This window comes from Triticum urartu, chromosome 2A (genome assembly GCF_056163025.1).
Source record: "Triticum urartu cultivar PI428250 chromosome 2A, HENAU_Tu73, whole genome shotgun sequence".
Taxonomy (NCBI): domain Eukaryota; kingdom Viridiplantae; phylum Streptophyta; class Magnoliopsida; order Poales; family Poaceae; genus Triticum; species Triticum urartu.
The window spans coordinates 726,110,296-726,124,287 of NC_141874.1; the positions used below are offsets into that span (position 1 = coordinate 726,110,296).

Below are 13,992 nucleotides of genomic sequence, written 5' to 3' on the forward strand. Positions count from 1 at the left end.
TTGTCATGGGACACTTCTACGACAGCATAGGTATGATTATCTTGATTGATTCTGTCATAAAATCGTCACTGATGTATATGCATGATAGAAAACGTGACCTACTGTAACAAACACGTATCATCACGGAAGTGGTTTTTTATAGTGGGCCTTTCCACCTCCCCTGCAACTGAATCCGGCTACCAATAAAGCAGCAGTCACGTATCATCACGGAAGTGGTTTTTTTATAGTGGGCCTTTCCACCTCCCCCGCAACTGAATCCGGCTACCAATAAAGCATTAGTCGGTGGAGCTCGGAAGAACATCGCGGCCGTCGCAATCTTTTTGGTGGGAGGGAGAGAAGGGAATGAGGACTGGGGAGGGAAAGGAGCTAGGTTTGCTGGAGAAGATGTTATATACCAAAGAAATTTTTGGGTTGTTTGTGGTCTGTTTGGGCCCTTGTGTTTAAATCTTTCAGCCCATCCCGCGGAATTGCAGCAATCAGAAAGACAACTCGCGCTGTTTCGGGCACGAGTAGCGGCAAATTGTGGTTTTCCAGTGATTGCCTCGCGGGGAGGCTCGCAGAACACGATAGCGTCGCGATCGCTCAGTTTTCGCCAGCAATTTACAAATTTGATGAGAAGGTCTCATTAGAATCAAACCGCATCTTATACTCAACAGATGAAACGCGGGCCATGATGAGGTCAATCCGATTTTAGTTGCCAAACATAGTTTTAAGAAAAATCCATTCGACACCGTCACAAGCCTTGTGCATATCACGCTTTACCGCACAAGTACCCACTTTCACATTCTTCTTTTTCTTCATTGAGCGTGACGGCCTTTGGTGAACTTTGCTCACGGTGATATGCAAAATGTGCATTGATGCTCGCACCACGAAACCCTCCCCCCCCCCCCCCCCCCCCCCCAAAACGAATTATAAAGCACGCAAGCAAAACAAAAAATAAATTATAAAGCACACCCAAACAAAACCAGGGTGGTGTCGCCCCTCCTCCTCGCCCCGCCCCCGCACCGCCTCGCCCCTCCTCGCCCCACCCCACCCCCGCACCGCCTCGCCCCTCCTCCTCGCCCCACCCCCGCACCGCCTCGCCCTCCTCGCCCCCGCACCGCCTCGCCAGAACTCGGAGGGGGCGAATCGCCGCGGCGTGGTGGGCCGGCGTCGTCGTCGCACGCGCGGGAACGGAAGGGACGCCGGAGTCGAACCCTGGGAGTGAGCGCACCACAAGTACTTCGACCGCCGCGGCGCGGGGGCGGGCGGTCGTCGTCGCGCGCGCGCGCGTGCGGGAACGGGAGCCGGAGTCGAACCCCAGAGGCATCCCGAGGTCGAGCCCTTCAAGCACTGGGTGGAGGTCGACCCCAACCCCAAGTACTTCGGTCGCGGCGGCGCGGGGCCGGTCGTCGTCGTCGTCGTCGCACGCGCGTACGGGAACAGGAGCCGGAGTCGAACTCCAGAGGCATCCCAAGGTCGAGTCCTTCAAGCACTGGGTGGAGTTCGACCCCAAGTACTTCGGTTGCGGCGGCGCGGGGCCGGTCGTCGTCCTCGTCGCGAACGCGCACGGGAAGGGGAGCTGGAGTCGAACCCCAGAGGCATCCCAAGATCCAGCCCTTCAAGCAGCGGGTGGAGGTCGACGAGTTCATCCACAACTCCTGGAAGAGAAGATCGACGATCCCATCGGTGAGATTTGATCTTACAGTTTGGTGACTCTAATCTGCCTTGCTTAATTTTCCGTGTTAAATTTTGGTGCACGTAGAATCGGGGAGACCGACTATAGATTGTGTTGTTGGCGCGGATCCAGACTAGTCGCTAGATTCTCGGATCTGACATGGTTTCTGTCTTTCTCGAGAGTGTGTTTCTGTTTCTTATGTTCTGTTGGATGATTGATATGAATGAAATTACTAAGGCTTTGATTCATCGGCAGGTTATCTGTTAGTAGAATATCCTATGCATGCAGGTTTGTAGTGTTTTGTTCGGACATTGGGATGTGCTGACCTGCTGAGAATTGAATTTCGGTTGAAATGAATTGTACGGGCTTTGGCATTTGTTGTTTAGAATTTGAGATGCATTGAGACTTGAGAAGCTGTGGATTTATCACTTTGGTAGAAATGAGTCGCGTGGGTTTTGCTGTGCTTGTGTGGTTTTGACTTGCGCAATCTGTAGTTGTTCAGAAATAGGGATGTGCTTGCTCCGACAGTGAAGTATTTGTTCAGAAATAGGGATGTGCTTGCTCCAACAGTGAAGTAGTGCTTAATTTTGGTCGAAATTAATTGCATGAGGTTTTGCTGCGTTGGCATGGCTGTGCAAGCAAATTGTATTTGCTGCTCGGAAAGTGGGATGTGTAATGTGTTACTCTGATTGTAGTTTTGGAGTCGTGGATGTAGCGATTAACTTTTGTAGATTTGCATGGGTTTTACCACGCTGGCGTGGCAGTGAGTTACTCGGGTTTGCGATTGTCATCAGAAATATGTATGTCGTGCCCTGGTGTTATTTTGGAAAATTGGATTTATTGCATAGTTAATTAGTTGTGCATGTATTGACCTGCCAGTGTGGCTGCAATGCCGTGTGACCATAATATTACGCTATAATTAATTTATCCATACATAATTACAAGGAATGTTACCTTTAAGTTGCTCTATTTTGTACTGTTAATGTGTGGTGTGATTGAAAGGCTGGATGAAGATGTTTTACATGCTGGTGTTGTTGCATGGGTGTCGAGGTGCATCTAGTTGTTACCAAAAAAGGGTTGGTGTTGAAAGCATTACTGTAGTGTGTCGTAATGTATCCAAAGGTTGGTGTTGAATTCACTTGTTAGTTGTTACTGTAACCTTTCAACTCAATAGTTGTACACTCAACATCGAAGACTATCACAGCAACATTTGTGTTATGGTTTCTGCAACCAGAATGTTCTTTCTGAAATTGACTCTTGTGCCTCTTAGAAGCGAAGGATTTTACCATGTGATTGATACATCCTACTTATTGCTTAGGTGTTTTCATATGGTCATACCTATTTTATATTAGTTGGTTATCACAAAATAGCCTTGTACAATTGTACATTACCTTTGCAGCCTTTACTTTGACTATGTTATGGCGAATCGTTATTTTTCCTTTCTATTGCAAGGTATGCTTTAACTAGTACGAAATAGAGAGATACATGGTAGGAAATTGAAGAGCAATTATTTGATAACACTGGATAGTTCGGAACGTAAATCATATAACTTGTCTGCTTTTTTTTAGTTCACTGAAGAGCCATTACACTTTTCTACATAACAAACTGTATGAATGATCATTTTGTAATTTCAGATCATGAGGATTGCTCGGTTGGCGCTCCAGATCCGATCATTGCTTACAGGCAGCCCAAGTCCTCGGAAACCTTTTCTGTATCGGCATGTCTCAAGCTTTCCTAAATGGGACTGCACTCCAGCAAGCAATAGAAGGTAAGTGTTGGCCCACTTAACTGTTTGAGGCACGCCACAGTACCATAATTTTGGCTACCAACCATCTTGTAGGTTCATGTGGGGCCTTTTGCTTTCTTCATTGGAAATACTAGCATATTAGATCTTTGTTTAGACGAGTAATAGTGAAGGTCTTGTTTGGGACGCATGATCCTGGGTCATTTTGTTATGTCTTTTTGCATTTAGATTTGCTAATCAATAGTTGTTTCATTTCTGAAATTAATCAGTGTCTATGTTTCCCTATGTTGCGGCACTAGCTCTTTAAAACATGTGTTTCTCATGTGCAAGTTATTTTTTCTGTATAGCTGGCACTCAAGGGAAATAGATGTTAAAGATCTCGAAGATCCAATCAGCTTTTACCGGAGAAACCCAATCTTCGATAACATTCTGACAAACAAGCTTGTTGGGAGACCAACAAGCAAGAAAGATAAGACAAAGATCAATGAGTTTCGTGCAAAGATATGTCAGATGGATCAAGAGATGCTTTCAGAATTGGCTGCATTCGGGATCAGGTCATTAGCAACAGGGGTTCTGAGACATCACGTTGGGGGTATCCATTTAGGCGATGCTGTGAATCTGTCCAACTTAAGGATATGTAAATCTTCTGGGGAGTGGATTTTGCTAAACACAATGCCGAAGGAACCAATGGAAACTCTCACTTTGAAGCATAGATCTGAGGATTGGATTGTGATAAGGAAGCTTGTCGAGGATGTTGTAGAGGCTGTCTGTGGATCTCAGATTGTCTATCCAGTAGACTTTCAGCATTGGTTGGATCAATTAGCAAAACCAAATCCAAGGATATTCCTGATATTATATCATACTGTTTTCCTGAGATTGAACCCTAGGTTTTACTATCACATTCAGATGGATCAGTTTCTAAGGAAGGAACCAAACTACATCAAACATAATCTCATTAATGAACCTGAGCTGATTGAAATGCTGCGCAATCTTGGTGATCTGAGGGGTTTGCTCAGTTTCGCTGAAATGCACGAATTGCTGAAGTCATGTATGGACCACTATGATCGAGCTGAGCCAACTGCTGCAAGTGAATCAAAGAGCAAAAGTGGAGCTGTAGCAGCAACTGCAACCCCAACAACTGCCTCCAAGAGAAGAGGGAACAAAAGCAAAACAGTAAAACTCAATGCGACAAGCACAGCAACTAATGCTGCATGTCAAGGTCTGTCTCAGTCTCCTGTTGCTCTTCGGAAGGGCCACAAACATTTCAAGGGTGGTAAAACTGCAACAACGATAAAAAATGCAACTAATTCTGCAGGCAAGACTCAAGCATCGATAGCATCAGGCCAGACTGTTTATGAACAGGAAAGACTCGATGGCGGGCGGAACTTGGTCGCAATTAACCGCAATGGTCCAATTCATGGCTGTCAACAATCTTTCAAGTTCTTCGAATTTACAGACAGATCAATGCTGAATAGGCAGGCAATTATCCAGTTGCTCTACTTTATATTTCTCCCTTTTGACCATACCGCTCTGGAGCTATTCTACAAGAAGAATATTCACCCAGCTCTTGACATGGAGGGTCTTTTTGGAGAGACACCTGCCACATGGAGAGCAGCAATCAAGCAGCAACAGGATGATGACATACTCGTAGAGCAAGCAACCAAGGCTGAGATCTGAAACAAGTCTGTTCTTGTTGTGAGCATCAGGTATGATTCGTAACAAGCCCTTCCCGGTGACATGAAGGAGCAGCAGCAAGGATGAACAACTGTCCTGTTGGAGCCGTTTTCTTGTCCTAAATGCTGTTCCATTGATCTTGTCTTGAAACTGATTTGATGATGATGTTTGTACAGCGATATAATGATGTTAAAACGATCACGTAAACTTGTTGAACACAGCAAATTTTGCTGTTGTTTTGTGATGTTTTGCGGTAGAAATGTTAAACGGGATGATGTTTCGTTGATCTTGTCTTGAAACTGATTCGATGCTATCTGCCCACCGATGTGATGATGTTAAAACTATAATGTACGCTTGTTGAGCATGACTAATGTTTTGTTAAATGTATCTGCTTGTTGAGCTGAAAGTACAAATGTTTTGTTGTATCCAGTTTATTGTGAATTTTTGGCAGCGGTACACCAGTCAGTCGATGACCAAGTATCCACTGACTGGATTGCGTCTCAGCTTTAGTAACGATGGAGCCAAGAGTGTAGATTATACTGTTGGAGACAACCCCATTTCTTTTGTGCAAATGCATGGGGTAATGTAGTTCAAAATTTTGTTACCATTTTCCATGCAAGTTTCTGCCTTAAATGCCAAAAATGATCAAAAGGATATTTGCGTTCTTACAAATCCTTTAGAACTTTTCCAGGGTTATTATATACCATCGATCACAATCATATCAGAAGATCAGCCCCAATGGAATTCATCTTGACCAGTAACAAAGATAAAACCAAAAATCAATGCCAATTGATGTGAACAAGTTTCACTATTGCAAAGTAACTTCCCAGCCTAACTTCTCTTGACTCGTCTTCTTTTTGACTGAAGAGACACGCACATAGCAAATTTGACAAAGTTTGGCAGCACAGAATGAGCACACGGAGCTCTTAATGCCACTTCCTGTAGCTCCACGCGGTGACTGCGCCGATGGCAAGCCAAAACGCTGGTCACCCCCACTGTGCCGCCGGTCCCCTACCACCGGCGCCGCGCCGTCCGCGCACAGTGAACTCCCCAGCGTGTCCCCCTATCCCCCTGTTCTCGCCAAAGCCCTTCGTTGCTCCTCCCCTGTCTCCAGGAGCTCGCCGGACCCCGACCGCCCATGCGCGGCACTGCTCGGCCGACCACCAGCTACCGCCGTCACCTCGCCGCTGGTTCCAAACAGATCCCCGCATAACCGCTTACTCAACCCCCCCCCCCCCTCTATTTGCCACGTCCAGTCCTCGGACCCTCTCCACTGTCGCCGGCAATCACGCACCCAAGGCGCAATCATGGCGTCCCCTCGGCCCCGGCTATTTAAGCCACCCCTGCGTTCGCACGCGTGCAAGATCCCATTACTATCCAAACTAGAAACCTCCCCGTGCAGGAATAGACCCATGTCCCCTTCCTTCTTCCTCTCCGGCGAGATCACCGCCGTCAGTCCCCTCCGCCATGGCGAGCTCGAAGCGCTTCCCCTCGCCAGTTACTTTACAACGCGTGATACACTGGTGAAGTCGTAGCTCTCCATAGACTCATTTACTCCGAGGGATGACCGGGAGCTCGACATCGACCTCGACCGATGAGCTCCTCCGCGGGAACCGATGCCGCCGTCGCCTGGGTCCTCCCCTGCGTCCGTGAAGTATTGCGTCTAATGCGCCTCGGCTTACTAAGAGCACTGATGCCTGTCGCGCCGTGGGAGATGGTCGGAGTCGCCGGGAATCGTCGTCGGCGTCGTTACTGACGTCACGCGCGCGAGGCAGACGACGGCCTCGTTGAACCCGACAAGTGGGACCGCATGGGCCCAGCTCGTCAGCCTCTGTACCGGCTTCCCCCGTGGCGCCTTCTCCTTTTTTTTTGAGGGGTGGTGGTGCCCTCTCTGATCGCGGCTTTCCCGCAGGCCGGCGTATTTTATATACAACACCATCCAGTTTCGGCCCAGTTCGGCCCATCTTCAGAGAATTGCACCCGTGCCTGCAGTATTGCAACAGTGCACTTTCTGATTAATTCTCAAAAAAAAAGTGCACTTTCTGATTTATTCGCAGAAAAAATCAGACCCAAAGGTGAATATTTATTTTACAGATTGGCCCTGGCATTCAATCTGCAATAACTTTCAAAGCCCACGTTCATACTTTTCTGAGGCCGGTGCAATGCAATCCATTTCATTCATGTTGCAAGTCTCTAAATTCGCACATATGCACATATTCTTTATTCTGTCATTCTCCGAATTATATTTTCAGATATTATTAATTCCTCCGGCAATCATCTATCTTTCTAAATGATCTTCACCCGAGGTAATACAATCAACTAGCCTATGCCCCGTAACATTGCTCACGATTTTTTTCGCATGATCTTTATCTTGATCTACATGCTAGAAGTGTGTATATGGTTTATGGTTTATATGGCTATGCTTTATGTGCTTGCATGGTATATATCCATATCCTTATATGCTTTGATTGCTAGAAGAGTACTAGAGATGTGATATGTGCGTATGAGTATGGAATCTGATGATTCACTCTAGTCAAATGAATAAACTTGTCGAAAGTACATGGATGCCAACTTAAAAATAATGGTGCACAATACCTTAACCGAACACTTACTTTATTTGCACCTGTTGAGCCCCCATGCCTAGCTTAGGCATGGATTAGATACATTCATACTTTCCTGCGGTTACTATGCCTCACACTATGTGGTAGTGATTGTTGATGGCTTACAACAACCGTTTTATATATTGATTGCACTATGACTATTATCCTTAGATGGAGTGTGGTTGTTATGTTATATAGTGATGTTGTCCTTTGTCATGATTATCCATCATTATAAAAATGTGATGAACCTGATTTATTTATTGGCATGATAAAGAACACACCTAATCAACACAACCGCCTCCATTAGTTAGATCGAGTCATAGTGCCGCTCAACCGAGCTAAATAAATGCGACCACATTTGCCTTACCTAGGAAGGCCCTAACCTAATATATCACCAAACCTCTTATTTTCATCCTCATTGGGTACGATTAGATGGCGTACATTGCCTAGGCCAGGTGAGCAACGTCTAACTTATGGGTGCATTGGACAAGTAGTTGTTATTGAGTACTCGAATCTAGTTAAACCGGTCACGGTCAGGAATGCCCTGGGGCATTGGGTCCATATATGCGCCCCCATGACATTGTTGTCGATGATGTTATAGACGTGTTATGATGGTAGAACCGGTTTGTTGGAGTAACATTTGTCCACTCGCGAGGGAAGTATATCGAGATACAAGACAAAGAGGGGGACTTCATGGTGTGGGTAAAATATACAACCTCTGCAGAGTCTTAGCCTATTTGAATAGCTGCCTCCTCGATTATGGACACAATTTGCATTTGGCCACACTATTTATTTCGTCTGTGTCGAGTTTGGAGGTATGAACATCTTTAAATATAAGATTGCACGTGAACAAACTTGAAACAGGGGATATGTCATAATTTTGTGCAGGAACTGGATGACATGACATGTCATGACTTGGTATGTTAGCCATGATATGGCTAGGAGACCGATGATATTGATTGGTAGGAAAACATGAGAATGATCTTGGGTGATAATAAGAATAAACCTGAATAAGATGCATTTGCAGGAACATGCTTTATCCTCGTTATATTATATTTAGTTCAGTTATCTTGACAGATATGTTAGTGATTTCTTGATAGCTAGACTTGCCGTGATACTATTTATGCTTGCCATGCCATGTTAACTATAGTTGTTAAGTTAAATTTTTGCAGATTATGTTGGTAGGTCATGTTTTCTTTTTATTTTCTTCTTTTGCAGGGGAGGTCATGTTTTCTTTGCTTGGGATATAGTATGTTATTTGATTGAGCTTGCAGTACATTAAAAGTACTCACAAGACTTTTAACGTGGGCATCTTCAACTAATATGCAGCTAGAGTGTTCGTGTGCTAGAAGATTAATCCAGCTAGTCATGTGCGTTTATAGAGCCCATCCATGAGCCATTGTAACCACTGAAGTCTTCCGCTGCGATAATTTAAGCCACTGGTCTATTACGACAATGTCGTATAAACAATCTTGCAATAGCTCTGTAAACCTGAGAATATATTGTCGTTAGCATTTCCATGTCATGAACTCAGTCATGCATGCTCGTTATCCTGGGCTGAGGTATGGAAGTGCCCTTAAGGGTATGAGACAGTCACCATCATCCGAACCGATGAAGATCGGTAAAGGGATTTCTCTCCCAAAGATGCCTTGCCACCAACTTTCCGTTCCGGCCACAAAACGGATTCCCCATACACATTAGGTTGTGTTTCTAACAAAAAAGGTGTGCACCGACGTTCACTGCCCTTCTTCTTTGACCTCCACGACGACGAGGAAAGTGGGTCGAGCTGTTGCTGAAGCCATGTACGAAGGTTCATGTATAACGAGTACATGCCTACTGTCAGATCCTTGTATCTTTTTTTTTTGGTAAAATCTGCGTGTGGTTTCCCACAATAATATCTATGGAAACCCAAGTACCTTCAACGAGTAAGATTTTCTTTTGGTTATAATGACCAAAAAAAGTATCTTAACTAAGGATAACTTGTTGAGATGAGTCTGGAAAGGAAGTAAAATTTGTGTTTATTGTGGACAGGGTTAATGTATTGATCATTTGTATTTTCAAAAGGCTAACTTGGAGCCTCATGAAATGTGTTTTTGCTCTTAATTCTACTCTTGTTAACCTGAGTGGTTGTTCTGGTAGGACCTGCAGCAATGTTCTGGTAGGACATGCAGATACGGATGAGGAAGAAACCCTCCCGCCGCCGAGGCCCGAGGATATCATCGACGTGGCCGGTTGCTTGATCTTGCTGACGAAACCAGACTTCCATCCATGCCCTACTGTGCCTTTTTCGGTTTTCAAATTACAGTTCGTCTTGTTTGTGGTGTGAACAGTTGTCGTATGGGCACGCGTCCTTTTACCGCGCTGTGATGATATTACGTTCCACACGCAGTTGTCCACAAGTCCATTGTCGTCCAGCCCGGTTAGGATACCTGGCTTTCACCCAGGCGACCCGGGTTCAAATCCCGGCAATGGAGATTTTTTTTCTTCCAGTTTTATCTTTTTTACTATTATAATAAAACACGAGGTCGTCGGAGCAGAGCTGAGCCAGCGCATCGCCCGTAGCTTTGCTCGGCACAGACACAACAAAGGGTAAGGCAGCAAGCAACCGTACAAATTTCTTCGGAGTTTCTAAAACGTTTTGGATTTTTGGCTAATTCTCATTCGACTGAATCTCGATTTCACTCTCGGTCGAGTTTTGAACCGCCTGATCGTCGTCCCCGGATCTTTGCGCGCACCCGCACCCGCACCGTGTGGGTTGTCCGTCGCTCCGCTTTCAGGTGCACTTTTGGCCGCGGTACACAGTGGCGTTCAGCGCTGCTCAGTTCGTCCTTGTGCCAGCGCAGGCGGGAGGCGGTGGAGTGAGGCGAGCTGCTGTCGAGCTAACGGAGGGGGGCGGAGGCTGCCGTCGCATCAAGCGGCGGAGGAGGAGATGGTGGGGATCGAGAGGACTCCAGCGGGGCTCTCCCTCACCGTGCGCGCCACAAGCTTGCAGTTGTAGTGGCCCGCGGGGAGGAACCGTCTGAGCGTCGCCGGCCCGAGATAGGCACGGCGAGCCCTCTCCCTCCCCATGCTGCTCAATGCTTTCTCCTCTCGCTCGCTCGTCCCGCTTTGATTTTTTGCACCCACCTCTCACTCTCAGCGCGGCCGGCTTTGTCGAAAAACCTCTCGGCGCGCCTGCATCCTCTTCCCCTTCTCGTCGCTTCACCGTCAGTTCATCACTGATCCGACGGGGAGCTAAGTATGTCAGGGATCAAAAACCTGAGGCGCGCGGCAAATGTCTGTCCGCTGCCTTTTGTTCAGGGACAACGTGAGTCGGTTCTTTTTGTCCGTAGGCAGTGCTGGTGATTTGATTCAGTTCTTGATGAGAGCTAGGTAGGATGTAATATTATTCAGGTCAGTGTTTTCTCCACGCATTCAGCATATGCTTCATTCCATTTTCTAGCAGCTTACAATATTGTTAAGGATCGACCTCAACTTTGTCATGTCGTGTAAAATACACAACAAAATTTGCTGGAATTTGGTGTGGCATCTTGAGTTACTGACAAAAGTTTGCACTGAAAAATGTCAAGCTTAGCAGAGGAGAAGATGGAGCAACGGCCACTCCAACTATATGCTCTAGAAGATGGAGCAATGGCCACTGAGAAATGTCAGCCGTCACCTCGTTTTGTTCTCTACCTATTCAGTTCATTGACGAGTGCTAGTTTGCAGGGTCCTATTTTCAGTTTGTACTGTAATTCTAGTCATTCTGTCGAACAGCTCTCATGCGCCATGAGGAGGCCAGAACTGGGTGGTCGCATCAACCGGAGGCGCTGGACGAGGCCATGGTGCCGCGCTCCGACACGCTGGGCACCAACGCCAGCGTCGTGCTGCCGGGCAAAGATGGAGGACGCACGCTTTCGTGCCCCGAAGCCGCCGCCCCTTGTCATCCCGGCACGCGTCCGCAGCTTGGTAGGCGCTCACACCACTCCGGGCTCCCCTTGACCATCCGGGCCGCCGACACCCACGCCGGAGGCCACTACCCTCGTGCTTATTTTTTTTTTGAAAAAACTACCCTCGTGCTTAAGGTGATGTGTGTTGGCCGATAAAGCCACGGCGATCGTGTCGGGTGCGCGTGCACGCGCTGGGCGCATCGGGTGCGGACCGGACCGAGCCGGATCCGTGGCAAGGGGGTGCGTGTGCGCGTGCGTGTAGTAGCCTGGAGTGCGCGCGCGTGTGTGTGCACCCAGCGGGCGTGCGTAGGATTAGGTGCAGGCAGTTGAGGGATCGCGAGGCGGGCGTGATCGCCGCGAGCCGTGCGCGTTCGTGCGCGTGGTGGCCGCGAGCGGAGCGGGCCGATCGGGGCGCCGGCTCGCCTGGGTCGTCCCAGCGCAGGCCCAGCTATATAATGCCTCGAGCTGATCATTGTAGCTCGAGAGAAACAAGGATCGCCGTTGCTGCGGCGGGGCGTACGTGCGCCAGAAAGTCCACCGTGCCCACTGATCCTTCTCCTTCCTCCTTTCTTCTTCGTTGTGCCTCTGAGAGAGAGAGAGAGAGAGAGAGAGAGAGAGAGAGAGAGAGAGAGCTCCGGCGAGCGAGGGAGAAGGCCGCGGCAACAACAATGTGGAGATGTACTCGTGCACCTCATCCCCATGTCCCAAGAGCACACGCCGTGCCAGGGCCGGCTGCGGACGGACTCGAGCCCCCACAGCGGCAGGCAGTCGAAGGCGAAGACCCTTCTGGAGGCGCCGGAGACGACGACGAACGCTGGGGTGGCGTGGAGCTCGTGGTCCACATCCTTCGGAGCCAACGCGCGTGTCCAAGGCCAACGCGTCGGCGTCCAAGCACGGCCGCCGCGGGTTCGGGAGCCTCCTGGCCGGCCGCGAGGCGCAGGAGCTGTACGAGGCGGACGTGAGGAGGGCAGGAGAGCGCGTCACTGCCGTCCATGTGATGCTGCTGAGGTTGGCAACAACCCGGGCGCCGATCGCCGCGAGCAGCATCGCCTCGACCTTCCCCTCGCAGCGGAAATAGCAGCAGCTGGAGAACCGAAGGCCATCGCCGCCCTCCTCCACCTTCCCGTTCTTCTCAGCGGAGCAGCACAATGGCCGCGGCCACCGTGTCATCCTCCAATTCCTTCCCAAGACGGCAAGACGCCGGTCATAGCTGCCTTGTTCGCCGTTGAATGGTTAGCTGCTGCTGGTGTCCTTTCGCCTCGCTTGGTTGCTCCGGCCGGTGGCGAAGCGGCCCGCATTGCGCGTGCGCACCTTGGCTCGGCGCTGGCGGCCGGCAGAGCATGCCGCAACGTAGGGGAGAGGAGAGATGCCGTGACATATAGATTACACACTGACATGTGGATCCGGGACCGAGATATAGCAGTACAAGTCAAATACCAAATTCCGGTCAACATGCCATTGTGGACAAAACCAACTTCTAGTTTTCCAGGGGTGATTTGGCTGGTTTTGGATAGTTTTCTTCTTTTTTTGACAAACTAGTTTTGGATAGTTTTTTCCTTTTTGATAAACTGGTTTTGGATAGTTTTTTTCTTTTTTTGAAAGGTTTGTTTTGGATAGTTGACGGTAATATCCCGGTTTTCTGACTTGAGGGGGTGATGTGGCCGAAACTGGGTACTTCATAGGGCATCTATACTTTTTTTTATTTCGTGTAGGCGTGGCCTATAATTCACAAGATAATTTAAACATTTTCTTTCTGAATCTCCAATAAGCAAGGGATAGAGTGGAAGTCAGCGCCACATTCAGTTTTAGTGTCGGCGTATTCAGTTGATCAGGTTCAGTTACTTGTTCCTTTGTGATTCAGTCTTCCCGTTTTTTGTTCCTTTGTTCAGTCCCTGTAGCTGGAAAATTACAAATGATACGAAGCTTTCCATTCTTCCATGATACGGGCTTCCGAGAGCCCTTGAATCTGAGATTGAATGGTTGCATGGCGTGATTCTAGATCTATGGGTGTATCATTTTTCAGCCACTTTGTTATTCACTGTGGTTTCGTTCCTCTCTTCAGTCACTGTGGTTGCATCATTTTTCAGTCTCTTGGGCCTCTCTTTCCTTCAGTTTTTCAGTTTCTTCTGTTTGTTCGATCTTTTCTGGTCCTCAGCCGCTTAGTTGAATCACACTTTTACCCCTCTTTCTTTAGCTTCTCAGTGTACCTAATTTGCTTGACTTCTTTCCTAAGTGTCTCATTTTCGTTTTTTACTCTTTAATCATTTGTCTTTGCCATTGATCATTCTTTCTCCGGTCGCTGTCTCTTATCTCTTCAATCTTCATTTCTCTTTTTCTTAGTCCTCAATATCTCTTTGGTTGGTTGGTCTTCACTCTTCATATAAGCAG

The 13,992-nt window shown here is 47.9% G+C and overlaps 1 protein-coding gene and 1 non-coding gene across 2 annotated transcripts; both read left to right on the plus strand.

Annotated features, from left to right (window-relative positions):
- Nucleotides 1–975: 975 nt before the first annotated feature.
- LOC125540186 (uncharacterized) lies at nt 976–5,481 on the plus strand. Its single transcript, XM_048703769.2, has 3 exons — nt 976–1,668; nt 3,292–3,425; nt 3,749–5,481. Exons 2-3 carry the CDS (start codon nt 3,295–3,297, stop codon nt 5,076–5,078), a joined length of 1,461 nt encoding a protein of 486 aa, XP_048559726.2. The 5' UTR covers nt 976–1,668; nt 3,292–3,294; the 3' UTR covers nt 5,079–5,481.
- Nucleotides 5,482–10,075: 4,594 nt separating this feature from the next.
- TRNAE-UUC (transfer RNA glutamic acid (anticodon UUC)) lies at nt 10,076–10,149 on the plus strand. The gene has a single exon. It is a non-coding gene; the product is annotated as a tRNA-Glu (tRNA).
- Nucleotides 10,150–13,992: the final 3,843 nt, after the last annotated feature.

Excerpts from the sequence above, each read along its gene's own strand:
- LOC125540186 (XM_048703769.2), top strand. The coding sequence starts at position 3,295 with ATGAGGATTGCTCGGTTGGCGCTCCAGATCCGATCATTGCTTACAGGC. Across the intron at positions 3,426-3,748 it reads ACTCCAGCAAGCAATAGAAG|CTGGCACTCAAGGGAAATAG; the intron begins GTAAGTGTTGGC and ends TTTTCTGTATAG.